Below are 15336 nucleotides of genomic sequence, written 5' to 3'. Positions count from 1 at the left end.
GAGTTCATGAATCATCTCATGAAGAATGACCACCCCTTCTAGGATGTTTCTTCCACGCATGAAAGTCGTTTGTGTGAGGCAGATTATATGGTATGTGACATTGTTTATTTGGTTGGTGATCACCTTTGTTAAAATTTTGAAGCTGACATTTAGACAGATCGATATGTATTGTTAAATGTGACATGCCTCTTTAATTTTGACAGGAGTGTAATTACTCCAAAGTTAAAGCTATATACCAGGAAGTTTCTAGAGTGCATTTCATGAAACATTTTTATCAAGTCTTCCTTGATGATATCACAAAAGGTCTGGTAGAACTCGACCAGAAAGCCATCAGGACCCGTTGCTTTATTACATTCATTTGGAATATTGCATCCCATACCTCTTTTTCAATAAATGGAGTTACAAGGATGTCATTTTCAATGTTTGTCACCTAATTGATGTCGTCTATATATCCATGACTCCATCATGGAGAAATGACAATTCATAGACGGTTCAAATAACTCCTTATAGTAATTAGTTTTTTTTTACTTCGACTCACCCTCAATTTTTCCTTCGTTTTGTTCTAGACAGAAGGTGTGTTGCTTCCTATGTTTTCTATTAGCAATCATTTGGAAAAAAATCATGTATTAATTATCTCCTTGAAAGATATTATTGACCTTGGCCCGTTGGTACCATTTGGTATCCCCTTCTCAAAGTAGTTTAACTAATTTTTCATTAGATTGGTTCTTGAGGTTAATCTCGCTTTTAGTTAGGCATCAAAGCTTTGACATCTTGTCGAGTTCATCAATGGTTGCCACGAGATCTTTCTTTTGTTGTTTACATATTCTACTATTGTGTGCGGCCCATCCTCTAAGATGCCACCTTAGTAGGCTAAGTTTGTTTGTCCACTTCTGTATAGAGTTTCGTCCCCCCAACGGCCTTTTCCATAACTTCTAACTCAGTCTACAAACCCCTCATGAACTAGCCATCTCAGCTCAATTTTGAAGGGTCTACAACCTCTAGTAGTGGTCAAGTCACCAGTGTCTACCATAATAGTAGTATGGTCTGACATGCACGTCCGCTCAAGCGCCTGGACGGTTACAAACGGGTATTTAGATTCCACTATGTGGTCGTTAAAACCCAGTCTAGCTTCTCAAAGGTGGGATTATCATGATTATTTGACCAGGTATACCTTCCCCAGTTAGTTCAATCTCTCTTATATTCAAGCTGCCAATGACCACGTTGAACAAGAAAGGCCATCGGTTTGCGAACCTATCACTATTTTTCTCCTAGCTAAACCTTAAGATATTAAAGTCCCCGCCAATCAAAACCGGGTGTGGATTATTTCGACATATGTTTACCAGCTATTCAAGGAAACTGGGCTTTTGTTCCTCATGGGCTTGACCATACACTGCTATTAGTGTCCATAGGAATGCATCCGCCTTATTTCAGAGATGGCATTTCATCAAAAATTCTCCAACTGAATGTTAGCAATATTAAAAGTAGATGAGTTTATCACAAGTATTATGTCGCATGATCTTCCAAACAATGGTCAATATCACTTTCGTTAATATATGAGAATTTAGCCAAGTCACTGAGACCTCTGTTGTTCTAGAAAATACCTTTCATGTTACACTAGATGGTTTTTTGGTTTTTTTTTTTTTTTTGCTCTTGATTAGAGGTCGTTTCAATCGACCTTTGTTCTTTGAGGAATTTGACTTGGACTTTCGAGGTGTAGCCTTAAGGTCGCATAATATGCTTCCAAGCTCCACCTCATCTGTATCTTCCTCATTGATTTCATTTACCAGATTGGAGATAAGGGTGCCATCCCAAGCGAGATCTATCTCTTCTTTGCTTGAATCTATTTATTTGTCATTAGTTTGCTTTGTGTTTTTTGGTTGAACTTTTACCCTATCTATAGTCATATGTTTTAGCGACTTAATAGAAATATATATTTCCTTGTCATTATTACCCATAGAAATACCAATAAAAATTAGCTTAGAGGAAATGCGACTAGGCAAACAATATGTGTTATGTGGTGTACCTGGTGGATATATGATTGGGGTTGTGGTCGCAACCGGTGATGTTTTGTTGAAGAGTGATATTGTGGATGCTTTTCTGATGCATCTAGGTTCCTCATCGCCACACGTTTCATTGCCTTTTTCATGGTGTCGATGTCTGCCATCAGTGTACCATTTTCTAACTAAAGCGCATGGAGTCGATTCCTTTGGTGATGGTCAGGAGTAGTGGACCGATGCTTGTCTTCATGTGCCTCCGAAGTTGCAATCTTCTATTGGGACACAGACACCCCATCAGGATGTACAGATTCTCCACAATTATCCGGGGATGACGTGGGAGTGGGCGAGGCAACGTGGGGGCTGGCTGTGTACCTGACGGAGAGAAGGTCACAACTCTCTTAGGAGTAGTGCATTGATGTTCATGAACTTGGAGTTTGTTTGTCTATCTGTCCCGAGCCACCTCTGCATAGAACTGCCTTTTAAATCCATCAATTGATGCACTATTGACGTTGGTTGTTTGCTACCAAAATGGACTTTAGTCTAGCTGCTCCAATGACCGCACCGGTCGCTCCAACGGTTCTTGGCTGCTCCAACAAACCCTTTGTTATCATATGTGCCATCAACTAAGCCACCAGCCAAGTATCCACTGGCCATACTATCACATCCCAAATTTCATAATCATGTAATTAAGCATAATCATGCATCATAAGCACCATATTTAATTGTTGAGCAATTTTAGAGTACCGCATTTTGGGTCAATGCGAAGAGAGAAAGAAAATGGGAGAGAAATAATAGAATTTGCAGCTAAAAATGGTGTCTCTCTAGTACGTGGGGCCCACCCACTGACCCCACACCTCACTCCCTCACCCACTCAGCTGCAAGGCAGCAACCCACCGTGCTCTCTCTCCATCACTCACACTCTCACTCACCTACTCTCCCCCCCCCCCCCAGCCAATCGAACCAAGGAGAAGAGAGGAGGAGCAAGGGAAGGCCAAGGAGGAGGTCTCCGGCGAGCTCCCCCGCTACAGCTACCAGAGTTCGTCTTCCCCGTCGAGTCCAAGTCCCTTGGGAACATCTTCTTCCTCCACGAGCCAGCCAACCACCTCCCCAACGGTTATTTCGAGCTCCATCTTTTCCCCGACCTTCACAACTAGACCATAAGCTTGCTAGGGCGTGGTGAGCACCCTAAACACCCTCCCATTCCTTCCTCTCGCTAGATCGACGGTATTTGAGCTTACCAAGCTCAACAATGGCCTCCACCACCATTAGAAGCAAGGATTGAGTTTCAGTCTTTTTTGACATGTGCGTGTTGTCCTACGTGGTAGAGGACGTCAAGATGATGCTCTATGTCATGTTTCAAAATGCTAATTACGTGATTATGCATGCATAATCGTCATCACATGTGCTTGCACGTGTTTGTCTATCAAAAACCAGTTAAACATGTCTTAAACATCTTAGAGATCGTTTAGAGCACTTTGGAGAATCCTACATACCTTGGAGAAAGAAAAAAATAGAAGGATGATAATGAGGGGAGACTTAGGAAAAATTCAGTAAAAGAACCCCCTCGCGGTCTGACTGGTGTCACCCGCAATCTGATCGCCAGGTGCGCCGCAATGTGGGCTGCCATGTGGATTTCCTGTGGTCTGACTGGCTGAACTCACGGTCTGACCGCCAGTACACCGAGGCTCGGGTTAAGTGGATCGATCACTTCCTTTTTGCTCTCTCACTCTCCCTCTCTCCACCCGACCCTAGAGAGAGAAAGGGAGATTTACTTGTCGCATTCGAAGGCCGGAGATCGAGGTGGGAACTCCAAAGAGCTTCCCAGAGGACTTCCCCAAGTTTTCCCCCTCTTCTCCCTCGCAGAAAACCCGTTCATCGACCGCAAGTGTCATCGCCACTTCGGGAGCCGATCCGCGAATCGAAGCCTCCCTGAAGCATTCCAATCCAATAGAAAGCTTCCATAAGTTAAGGTGAGCTATCCCCTTCTATTTTCTCATTGTTTCTGAGCTCTATTCGACCCACGTACCGTTTAAGCCTAAGTTCAACATAGCCTAGATCCAATCCATAGGGTATTTTGAGTTTAGCTCGGTGAATAATGTCCAAATCACTTTAGTCTCATAGAGCATTTTGATACCCTTTATTGTCAAAGGTCTCACCAGAATCCTCGCCGGCGACCCCACAAAGGCGCTGCCAGCAAGGCCTGGCAGTCTAACCGCCGCTAGGGCCAGTCTGACCGCTAGTTGGGGATAGGAGAATCCGAGTTGAAAACTTATACATCAGTCTAACTGCCACTTGGACCGGTCTGACCGTTGGTGGGTGATCTATCCGCCACCATGCTAATGATCAAACTATCAGAGGCCAAAACTCTCTACTGGCCGTCAGTCTGATCGCCACCCTAAGGACGGTCTAACTGCCAGCCTGTGAAGGCTAAGGTGAGGCTAGATTAGCTTATCCGGGTTTCAAACTTCGAAAACCTAATCCTTTAGCGATATTTTGTAGATGTTTTTGAGTCGTAGAGCTCTACTATTACTTGAGCATGCATATTGCATCCTTTTTTGCATTGTTCGTTTATTTATGCATTGCACCCATGTTTCTTTTAGAGAGCATCGATCCGATAGTTCAAGTAAGCGAAGACGACGCCAGTCTACTGCACTTCTGTGAGTTCTATGTGGGTAGTATTAGGCAACCGACAGAGTAGCAAGGCAAGCATCTAAGCATATTACACCCTTTTGTTTAATTGAAGGGAGTCTAAACTGATAAACTATGCTTATGTATGTCGCATGTTTAGCGAATCAAGTGTCGGACTTATTCAGGTAGAACCTATGTTGAATTGCATATCTCCTACCTTGAGTTGTTGATTATCCTCATTCTTGTCGCCTCGGTAATATTGTTGATGTCTATTCTCCATACTTAGCAATGCATAGGTCCTTAGTAGAAGTCGAGCGAGGATGATGCCGTTGTTCGCGAGCATAGGACTCACTAATGGTTTATGAATACTTTTATAATGTTGAGATGGTTGGATGAGTAGCAAGTATGGCGCGAGATGTGGGTGGTGTTAGGGGTGTTTGCTGCTCAAGAGAAGTCCTTAGGGCATTTCGGGGGAGGAACCCAGACACTATAGACTGTTTTGCATCGTTTTAAGCATCGACCATTGGCCACTGTTAGCTTTAGCACTTACCGTATTCACCACGTGCTGATCTAATGGTAAGGCGAGCTGAATACCTTTGTAGTTATGATCATTTAGGCCTAAACATCGACGGTGTGAGCGGGCGGGCTTGTAGAGGTATCTAGTTTGCTCCGGGAGTAGTTATAGATATCCCCGCACCAAGCGATGCACTATCCAAATGGTTAGGGATTATTGGAAAAGGTTGTCATGAGTACCCCCTTGTGTGCACTTTAGCGGGTGGCACAAGTCGAATGGTCCTCGTGTCGTATGGGTAAAGGAGTATCCACCTATAGGGTGTAAAAAATAGTTCGGACTGACGCCCTCTCGGCCATGAGCATGCCTTCTATCCATGCGCACCATCGTAGAGTCGCGAGTTGTGGATTGTGGTTGGATATGTTGGTCATGGTGAAGATGGTTCATGTTATATATATGTTCATGATGGTTTCAGTTACTTTTATGTACAGTTGGTTATTGCAGGGTATTTTTTTTTGTTGTTGGTTATATTTAGATGCTCACACATATGTGTCTAGGTTGCGGGCGCAAATATTTTAATCAACCTTGTGGCATTTTCCTTACTAATGACCCAATGCATAATCCTTAGAGTCGAGCTATTTATACATGCTTTATATGGATTAAGTCTTGCGAGTACCTTCGTACTCAGCTGCTCTACAGGTTTTGCATGTGAGTAAGAGATGGTATTTGGCTACTTCACGCTCACCGATGCTAGCGGCGAGAATGAGTAGGCAACTACTCGGAGGTAGCGCTTTTTGGGGTGAAGCCTAAGGGCATATGGCTTCACCCATCTTTTGTTGTCTTTAGCTTTTGTTTCCGCTGCGTAGTTTCTTTTTTGGCTAGGAGTTGATCGGTTTTAGTATCCTCCTAGACCTCTTTTGCTGTTATTTGTTAAATGTGTAAACGTTTACAAACTTATAATATGATTTAATGACTCGCTCTTTATTAAGCTTGGTTATGGTTGCTTATGTTGGAAAGGCATATGTTCCGATCTTGGGCATAAAACACGTGCCGGAACTATCGGGATGGTATTCTGATTAATCGTCGAGGTTGTGATTATGAATAATGATCCTCTTGATGATTAATTAGACTACTGTTTAAATGGTTTCTCACAGCATGGGTCTAAAATTCCCACCCCAAAAGCCATTGGAATCATCGCCGGTGAGCTCACCAAAGTGCCCCCGGCCGAGCATAATTGTCTGACTGTGTTTCCCAGCGGTCTGACTGCCGTTCTAGGAGTCAGACTGCCCAAGGGTCCGGTCTGACCACCAGACCCTAAATCTCTTTGCAAGCATCTAAGCATACTCTACCTACTATTTTGGATCATATATGTCTAAATTGATAAATTATGCTATATGTATGTTGTGGATGATAGCGAGTCGATGTTGGGATGCTGTGGGTAGCTCCTATGTTGATGCATTCACTCCTACCATGGTTATTTGATTATCCATATCCTTGTAGCCTAGGTATAAATATGATGATGTTTAACTTAAAAATGATATGAGATGCTTAGCAAAGCATGTCACTGGTAGAAGTCGAGTGGTAGAATGTTCTATCACTCGTGAGCTATAGGCTTAATTACTTTCACAATGATAACAATGTTGGATTGAGGATGTTGGTTGAATGAATTGTGAGGACAAGGTGAGATGTGGGTGGTGTTAGGGGTATCATCTGCCTCGGAGGAGTTCCTCAGGGTAGTTCGAGATATGAGTCCAGATGCCGTAAACCACTTGCATCGTTTAAGCACCGATCGTCGGTATTGTTGGCTTTAGTACTTTTCCGTACTTACCATATGTCGCATATGGGAATGATAAGCCAAGTACCGTAAGTCACTGCGTTAATTTGACTTCTGAGTCGAGGTGTGGGTGAGAATGCTATTAGGGGTGCCTAAGATTGTGTCTGGTAAGTCGTGGTACTCACGGAACCTAGGTGGCCTCTACATATTTCTCGATAGAGGTACAAAGGTTCAGGGTAGATACATGAACGGTTGATATGTGAATCATCACTCGCAACTGACGGGTCATGTGGGTGGTGGTCTCGTGTTGTGTGGGTACAGGAGTACCCCCTGCAGGGTGTAAAATCAATTTGAATTATCGTGGTCTCGGTTATCGAGCAAGCTTCTGTCCATCTGCATCAGTCGTAGAGTCACGAATATGGGATGATATGAGGTGGTTTGGTATGTTGGGGCATGGTGGATATAGTTCTGTCTTACACTTATGTTTATATTGGTTCCGGTTATATTTATGTTCAAGTTGTCGATTACAGGATAGTTTTGATTTAGGTATTCTAGAGTAGACGCTCACATGTTTATGTCAAAATTTGATTTTGCTTATGAAGTTACTTGACCATGTGGCCGTTTTCTTGCTCACATCCAAATGCATAATCCTTGAGTCGGGCTATTTTTTATGTGCCCATTATGGATTAGTCTTGCGAGTACCTTCATACTCACACTGCTCTTCTAGGCTTGCTGGCGAGGAAAGGTTAGATTCTAGCTACTTCATATCCACCGATGCCGGCGGCAGGCAAGAGTAGTGTCGTCTACTCGTGTGGCGAGGTTTTAGGTGGAGCCTAAGGGCATACGGTTCCACCGGTCCTTCTGTTGTTGATAGGTTTTAATCTTCCGCTGCGTAGTTTTATCTCTTTTGATGTAAATTGCTGTAAATAGTTGGATGCTTAAGAACTTGAAACATAATGTTAATTACTCGCTCTTTCTTAAGCTTTGCTATGATGTATATGATGGAAAAGCATATGTTCTGATCTTATGCACAAAACATGTGTCGGGACTACCGAGATGGTATTTTGATTAATCATTATAGTCTCAATTATACTAATTATCAACTTAATTATTAATTAGAATAATATTTAAATGGTTCCTCACACATACCGACTAGACCAACATGATTGAACCCTGTCGGTATGACCAAGCCAGTGGTGGCCAGTCTGCAAGCTGCACCGGCCGAACACATGCCAGCATCAACACGGCCTCCCACAGCACCTACTGCACCAGCAGTCGCGTTAATAGGGGCTTCTTCCATCATCCTGGTCATGGCAGTGGCGACCAAATTGCAATCAACGCCTACCGAGTCTCTGCCAGCCCGACCATCCACCGCTCTTGCCACCTCATAGGTCATGTTCCTCGTGCCCTGCATGATGGCGCAGTCAGCCAACGGATAGCAGCCATCCACACCAATGACCATTGCTATGGAGGCGCTGACTGAACCAAACGGGCTATCCACATCGGTCGAGGCTTCAACGACCTTGGTCATGTTGCCATCCATGTCTCCCATGGCCTTGGCCAAGCCACCACCCACTCCGACCACACCCTTCGATGTTGTCAAGTCAACGGAATTGGTGTTCACACCGGCAGCTTCATATGCATTTGTTGAAGACCCCACTTGCACTGGATGTTGGGTACAATGAGAAGGCTTTAGAGCTCTCAGAGGCATCCTCGGCCTAGGGCTGACAAGAGTGACCACAATGAAGGTCGGCGAGAGAGTTGGGGAAATCCTCTCCTTGGAGCCAATAGATGCCACCGAATTGATCGTCGAACCCTTTAGAGATGTTGAGTCAATCTGCATGGTGTTAGTACCACTTTTGTTGCCAATAGTAGTGAACATGGAGCTATTCTTAGCCTTTTTTTTTTAGTCTGTTCATCCCTACCATCTTGTTTGGGATCCTCATCGTGGAGGTCATCCTCATCGTCGTTAAATTCTCCTTGTGGTGGAGGAAAGCTCGGGCCGTCTTCAACCATGAAGCCCGGTTCATCGAGGGAGAAAGTAACTAGTAGCCTTCTGTACCAAAAATGATATCCGTCTTAAGCGGCAATAGTTTGGCATCCATTAAGGTCACCTAAAGCTCACGATGTCATGCTACCACAGGCAATGCATATCAATATCCTGTGGGGCACCCATAATCATGTTGATGGCCTAGATTCCCATGTAGTGGCGATATTCAAGTGGAATCCCTGAGATATGTACCCATGCCTTTTCAAGGTCGTAGTAAGGGGGGCTTGTGGCACATCAGACGTGAACCACTCTCCAATGGAGAGGGATACTCCATGTGCTTTAAGATGTAATTCAATGTCCACCATCTTGCAAAGTTCCTTCACTGTGTGAAAAGCCACAATGTCCATTCATCGTCATAGTTCATTCTTGATCACCTCAGCTAGCAGATGCACTCCAGAAACAATGAAAGTAGATGTCAGTGTTTCGTGAGGTTCAACACCTTTGATATCGAAACTAGGAACCTGGAAGAACCCCATTTTGTCGCCACTGAAGCCGAAGAGAGTCGTGTTCGGTTTAGGATGCTTGAGCACTGGACACTTTGTGGCCAAATGATCATTGTGCTTGTCACAAAATAATGCAGTACAACACCACATCACATTGGTCTGAGGTGTGACCCTTGGTATTACATCTGAAACAATATGGCTTCTTTGTCTTCGACTTGTCATCCATATTGTCGATAAATGATTGCAAAGCGGGTGGGAAAGTCGTCGATGCTGGCTGCATAGTGTTTTTTGCCTCAAGATATGTGAGTGCAACTATTGGTCTGCTATGACCATGCCCCAGACCAACATGTGCCTGTCGTGCCATGAATGAAGTCCCAAATGAGAAGGCTGTAGTACTGGAGGTGCCAAGGCCAGCCTGACCGTCGAATCCGCCAACACCATCGGTCAGCCTGACCGCTTTGAAGGACTGGTAAAACGGCACCACAGTTTGTGGAACATCGGCCCTTCCGGCACACGCCGCAGGAGGAGCCCTGCCGATTGAGCCCTTCCCAAAGCCGCCGTCAGGAACGCCACTAGAGTTGGAACCAACATCAGCAAGGTTAGAGGAGAGTTCCAAACCGTGCCCCACCATAGCCACTTGAGCGTAGGTACGGCCTAGGCAACACCGATACAGATACGTGCATCAGTATCAGACCAATATGAATATGGGGGTACACTATTTTCCTAGGAAACCCAATACATGGATATGTTTTACTATTTTTAAAAAAAAATAGTAATAAGTTACTCCCATGTTCTACTCCAAGTCTCCAACTTGCATTCGGCTAGGCGTGACTAATACCTAATAGATTGGCACACGGTGGCGGCATGAGCTTTACCATCATCCTCATGCCATTGGGGTTGGGCAAGCTAGCAAGGGAGGCTGCTTCGACGACCTAACCCCAAATGCCATCTCGTAGCCACCGCCCCCACAGTGATGTCCACCACCGCTGCCCGCACATGGTCATTCGGTCATCGACAGTCAAAAATCAGAAGAACGGGGAGGGGAAGAAAGGAGGAAAAGGGGGAGCCAGTGAGGAGAGGAACTCACCACTGGCAGGTGGTGCAAGGCGTCGCCGCCAGCGCTGTAGGTGTATTTGTGGCAGGTGAGAGGAAGGCATGAGAGATGCGGCTGGGAGTGGGAGATGTGGCTGGGAGATGGAACATCATTAGGTTATGCGTCTGGGAGATGCGACTGGGTTGGGCCGTATCCTAAATGTATCCCACAAGTATCCAAATTTTCTATATTTATTTTTATTCGGATACTTGGTGGATATGTATCCGCTGAGTATATGGCACATATCTGTATCGGATATGGTATCCGATACGGATACATGGGCATTTGGAAATATCGGTGTTTCATAGGGTATGACCGAGCAGTGAATGGGACGAAGGAAGTGACGGTGTCTTGCCCGGTGACATAAAAGGACTGTTTTGTCGATTGATCGATAGCTTTCCTATTCCATATGGCACTGAAAATATTTCTTTCCTATTCCTGCCATCCAACCAACTTTGGTTAGAAGGAAATAATTTCTATTTTGCACTTACTAGATTTTAGGTCAGATAGCCCTGTGATATAGCCTCCAACGACGCCACCCCATGTAGTTTCATATGCTTTGCCGAATTGGAGATCTCTTTTTCCGGGAAGAAATCGCCCAAGGCTACCACTGTTGGGGTGGGATTTTGGGATCGGGCCCTTCCACAACCGCATCAACCATCACCGGCTCCTCCCCCGTTGATGTTGATGCATGGTTGAATGCCAAGTGTATGATGGGATGTTTGATTTCGGTAAAGAGAAAAGCTTGGTGCCAGTGGAATGGCCGAGTCACCTCGTCATTGCATCGATGACTCGCCTCACAGGCGCGCGCCGATCTAGTAGATTAAAAATCTACTAGATCATGTACCACCAGATTATTCAACAAAGCAAGCACCACTCCCCTTCTCATCGATAACATGGGAGTAACTTATTCAGCAGAGCAAGCACCACTCCCCTTCTCTTTTGCAGCATATCTCCATTTAATTTCTCACTGCCGCCAAATCATATACCAGCAGATTAGAAATTTAGAACGCTAGCCAAATGAAGTGCATGATGCAACTACAATATTTACCGGTTATTATCACATCAATAAGGTTGGATCCAAATGTTAGACTTTGATGTCTTTTACCATGAAGTTCTCTGCCACGCTCATAGGATGGAAGAGGATCAGTAACTTGCCAGTCAGATGAGTCCTGCAAATATCCTCATTAGGACACCATAAGAAAATGTTGCACTGTTGTTTCAGTAGAAATTTACTTACCGAAAAATGAGATCTAGTTATAGTAGCTACATGATTTTTTTTTTTCACAGAGCATTCTATGGAAAATAGGATTTTTTTCTTAAAGTTATTAATGTTCATATCATGATAAAAAAAGCTTTTTTTTCTAAAGATGGGCCTCTCCATGATTAAAAATTAGCAGATTGAGCTGAACAACATTGTTTTACTAGCTATCCTTTATTTTTCTATAACATTAATAATCTTCAGAAATGATTTGTCATGAGCTGAACAATAATGTTTCTTGCCACTATCCTACATTTTCCTGCAACATTAATAATCTTCAGGAAAAAAAGGCTCATGACAGATCATGGCAAGGCCTATAGTCCATACATTTGTTTGTGCTGAAAAAAATGCAAAAATGCTCATAATATTCCTGAAAACCTATGCACAAGTAGTTGATGTACATAATCGAGCAATGAAGGATCTGACTGAACAGCTGCACTACACACCGATTTCAAGTATGCAACCATCAATTTCAGTAATCTATCACCAACTGAACCACTAGTATAGGGCAGCAATAGTGATGTTGTAAAAGCAAAGGGTTTGGGGGTTTGAGATTGGAGCACTTATCTATCAACCAGGGAGCAGCAATTGGTACCGGGGATCAATGGAGACGCCATGTAGTGCAGGAGAAGTCCTCATTGCTTCGATGGAAGGAGGCTTGGAGAGTGGAGATGCGTTCGGTAGAAGAGGGATGGATGGAGCAAGGTCGCGATGACCCGGCTACCGTCGAGGTGGTGGATGTCAGCAAGATGGATTTGGGATGTGAAGGAGCGAGCATGTACTAGACATGCTTAGATCTACACTCAACCAACTCGGATCTGCACTCAAAACCGAGGGGGGGGGGGGTGCTCAGTAGGGCGGAGCAATCAGGCAGGAGTCGAGCGATGTACTGGGGTGGCAAGTTATTGGTTGTGGTGACCGGGAAACCCTAATCGCCTGAGGTCACGAGGTCCATTCCCCAAAGGTCGCGTTTCGTCACGAGAGAGGTGGGAAAACACTGACAACTGAACATCAATTCAACGCTTCTTGGAAAGTAAGATACCGATAACTGAACATCACTTCAACAAAAGAAAGTTACAGACTTGCCATCCAACAATATTCTTTCAGAAATTTCCAGATTCCAGCTACTCAGTTTTGTTATATGCTTCAAGTCTCACATTAGAGCATGGACTTAGTGGAAAAACAAAATCGTGCAAACTTCAGCCCAAATGTCATGTCCAAACTCCACACTCCCAGCACTGCACCCACTTACATTTTTAGACAACAAGACTCAAACATGAGCAATTTTGCACAACTACTCAAGTATCTAATCCCCCCATGTCACATTTGCCGCCGTATCACACACCAACGCCAACATATAATAACAACAAGATTGTGCCAAACTTTGCCTTTGCAGCACCCAATCACCAAGATATGAAATAAATTATGAACATTCGTCACCGCGCCTTGTCGGATTCAGATTTTGCCTGTGGTGCAACAAGGGTGCGCCAAAGGTAACGCCCGCTTGCCATGTCCACCATAGTCCAGAATCCTGTTTTCACAGCCGATCCAACCTAGATTTGTATATAAAGTATTCCTTCAGATTCTGAACCAATTCTCATCAAAGAAATAACATTTTATGTTCAAATTTTGTACACGAGGGAAACAATGTGCTGATGATTTAATATTAGAACCAAGAAGTACTACGAAGTGACCACAGATTGTGCAGCGTGCACCATTATATGTTGCTTAATTAACTATTTACAGCTGTTTACACACTTAGTCCACTCGGGCTCATAGTTCTATGCAGTTAATTTTGTATATAAATTCAGTGACTAGATCCAAAAAGTTTATACATAGTTACTCTAAAATGATTGTTGTCAGATTCAAGGAGGATGGGGGGTGCTGATCAAGATTGCAACTTTCCAAGTGCTCCAAGCTCTGGTGACAATGGTACCAAGCTCTACTCAAGCAATTGCTACATTTATTTTTCTTTTATGAATGTGCAGTTGCTCTAAGCCTCTGATCAGTGTAAAGCCATGTTTGTTTTTTATTCTGATTATAGATTCTAGCCCCAAAAGCAAAAACAAAAACAAACAGTCACAATCTAAAAGTTGATTCCCACACTCCATAAGTTGTACTACAAAATCTTATAATCCATAATCTAATGGGAAGGAGCTTCTCCACATAATCTAATGGGATTGTTGGTTAAGGTGAGGAAATGTAACTGTGTTAATGAAGAAGTACTCTTATGCAAAAAGAGGAGCAAGACTATAGCTTTATCCATGGCATGTATGTACGCACTAGTAATTGAAGTGATCATATGATAGGGGCAGCATAAACGATAAATGGACCAGCAGCTAATTGTGGATCGAAAGGAATTGCTAATGTCGCTCTAGTTCCTAGAAATTTGTTAAAATTTTATCCATTTCAAGGGCCAGGCAGCCCTTTTGCGCAGGCAAAAAGCTAAGAATAGGGAGGGGGAGGGGGCGAGGATTAGGAAAGGAGTTACCTTGGAATGCAAGGGCACGGGAGCCCTGGGGGATTCCGACTCGGAGGCCTTGTCGTCGTCGTCTTGGAATAGGTCGGGCTCGGCATTGAGTCCCCTGATGAGGAAGAAGCCGGCGATGGTGGCGGAGAGGAATATGAGGATCACCCGCAGCGGGCACATCTCCCTTGCTTCTTTCCTCGATAGAGCCCGCAGCTTGTTGGTGGCGGAGGCAGCCGGGAGAAGAAGGGAGGGGAGGGGAGGGGAATCGCAGACCAAGCCAATCCACCCAACCACCCCTACCCTTTTCTTCCACTAATCCCACCCCTCACCAAACGCCTCTCCTCCCGCTCGCAGCTCGAGGGCTCGAGGGAGCTGCTTCGCGAACAAGCGGAGGAGGAAGAAGATGAAGCTGCACAAGGAACGGAAATTGGACGTTTTATTGTGGGTGCCCGGCCACATCAATGGCCATGACTCTATCTTCTTTTTTTCTTCGAGGACGACATCACCCCGTTTGTCTTTGAATATTTTACTTTTCCTACCCTACCCTTGAAGCTTGTTCCATTTGTTTGTGGACCCAATGTATAGGTGTGGCAACGGATCAGATCAAGACTGAGCGGAGGAAAACTCAATCGACTCGAAATCCGAGATCTTAAATTCGATTTGGCCCTGAAATAGTTATCTGGTCTAAAATAAGCCCTGGCCCTAACCCTGTTAAGGACTCGAGACTCGACCGTGAGTCCACGATGCGGGAGCGAGCAGGCGAGGCGGAGCTGTGCAGGTAAGGTGACGACGGTGTACTATGGGAGGGTGGCGTAGGCGAGGCGATAGCATACTACGAGCTCACTGACGACTCAGGCAGTCAGGCTAGGCCTGTGGGCCATGGCTATCTCGGGGCATGTGGGCCATCCCTAGGTGCCGATTTAGCCTTGGTCCTCAAACTTGACTCGGGTCGGGACCCTAATTTGAATACCCAGTGAGGCAATTTCAACACCCGCTCTTCCCTCGTCGTGTCCAAAACCTATAGATCCCCGATCCGATCCAACCCGTTACCACCCTTACCAATGTACATACTTATTTTTAATAGTGTGCCAAATACTCCTATTTTTAAG

At 44.6% G+C, this 15336-nt stretch overlaps 1 protein-coding gene across 1 annotated transcript; it reads right to left on the bottom strand.

Moving 5' to 3' along the window:
* Positions 1-12791: 12791 nt before the first annotated feature.
* LOC133905552 (uncharacterized) lies at positions 12792-14693 on the bottom strand. Its single transcript, XM_062347369.1, has 2 exons — positions 14249-14693; positions 12792-13310 (listed from the first exon to the last, which is right to left on the bottom strand). Exons 1-2 carry the CDS (start codon positions 14405-14407, stop codon positions 13194-13196), a joined length of 276 nt encoding a protein of 91 aa, XP_062203353.1. The 5' UTR covers positions 14408-14693; the 3' UTR covers positions 12792-13193.
* Between the last annotated feature and the right edge of the window lie 643 nt (positions 14694-15336).

The sequence above is a fragment of the Phragmites australis genome, chromosome 22 (genome assembly GCF_958298935.1).
Source record: "Phragmites australis chromosome 22, lpPhrAust1.1, whole genome shotgun sequence".
NCBI classification, from domain to species: Eukaryota; Viridiplantae; Streptophyta; class Magnoliopsida; order Poales; family Poaceae; genus Phragmites; species Phragmites australis.
The sequence above is the reverse complement of the archived record's forward strand: the minus strand, read 5'-3'. Positions and strand labels throughout refer to the sequence as shown.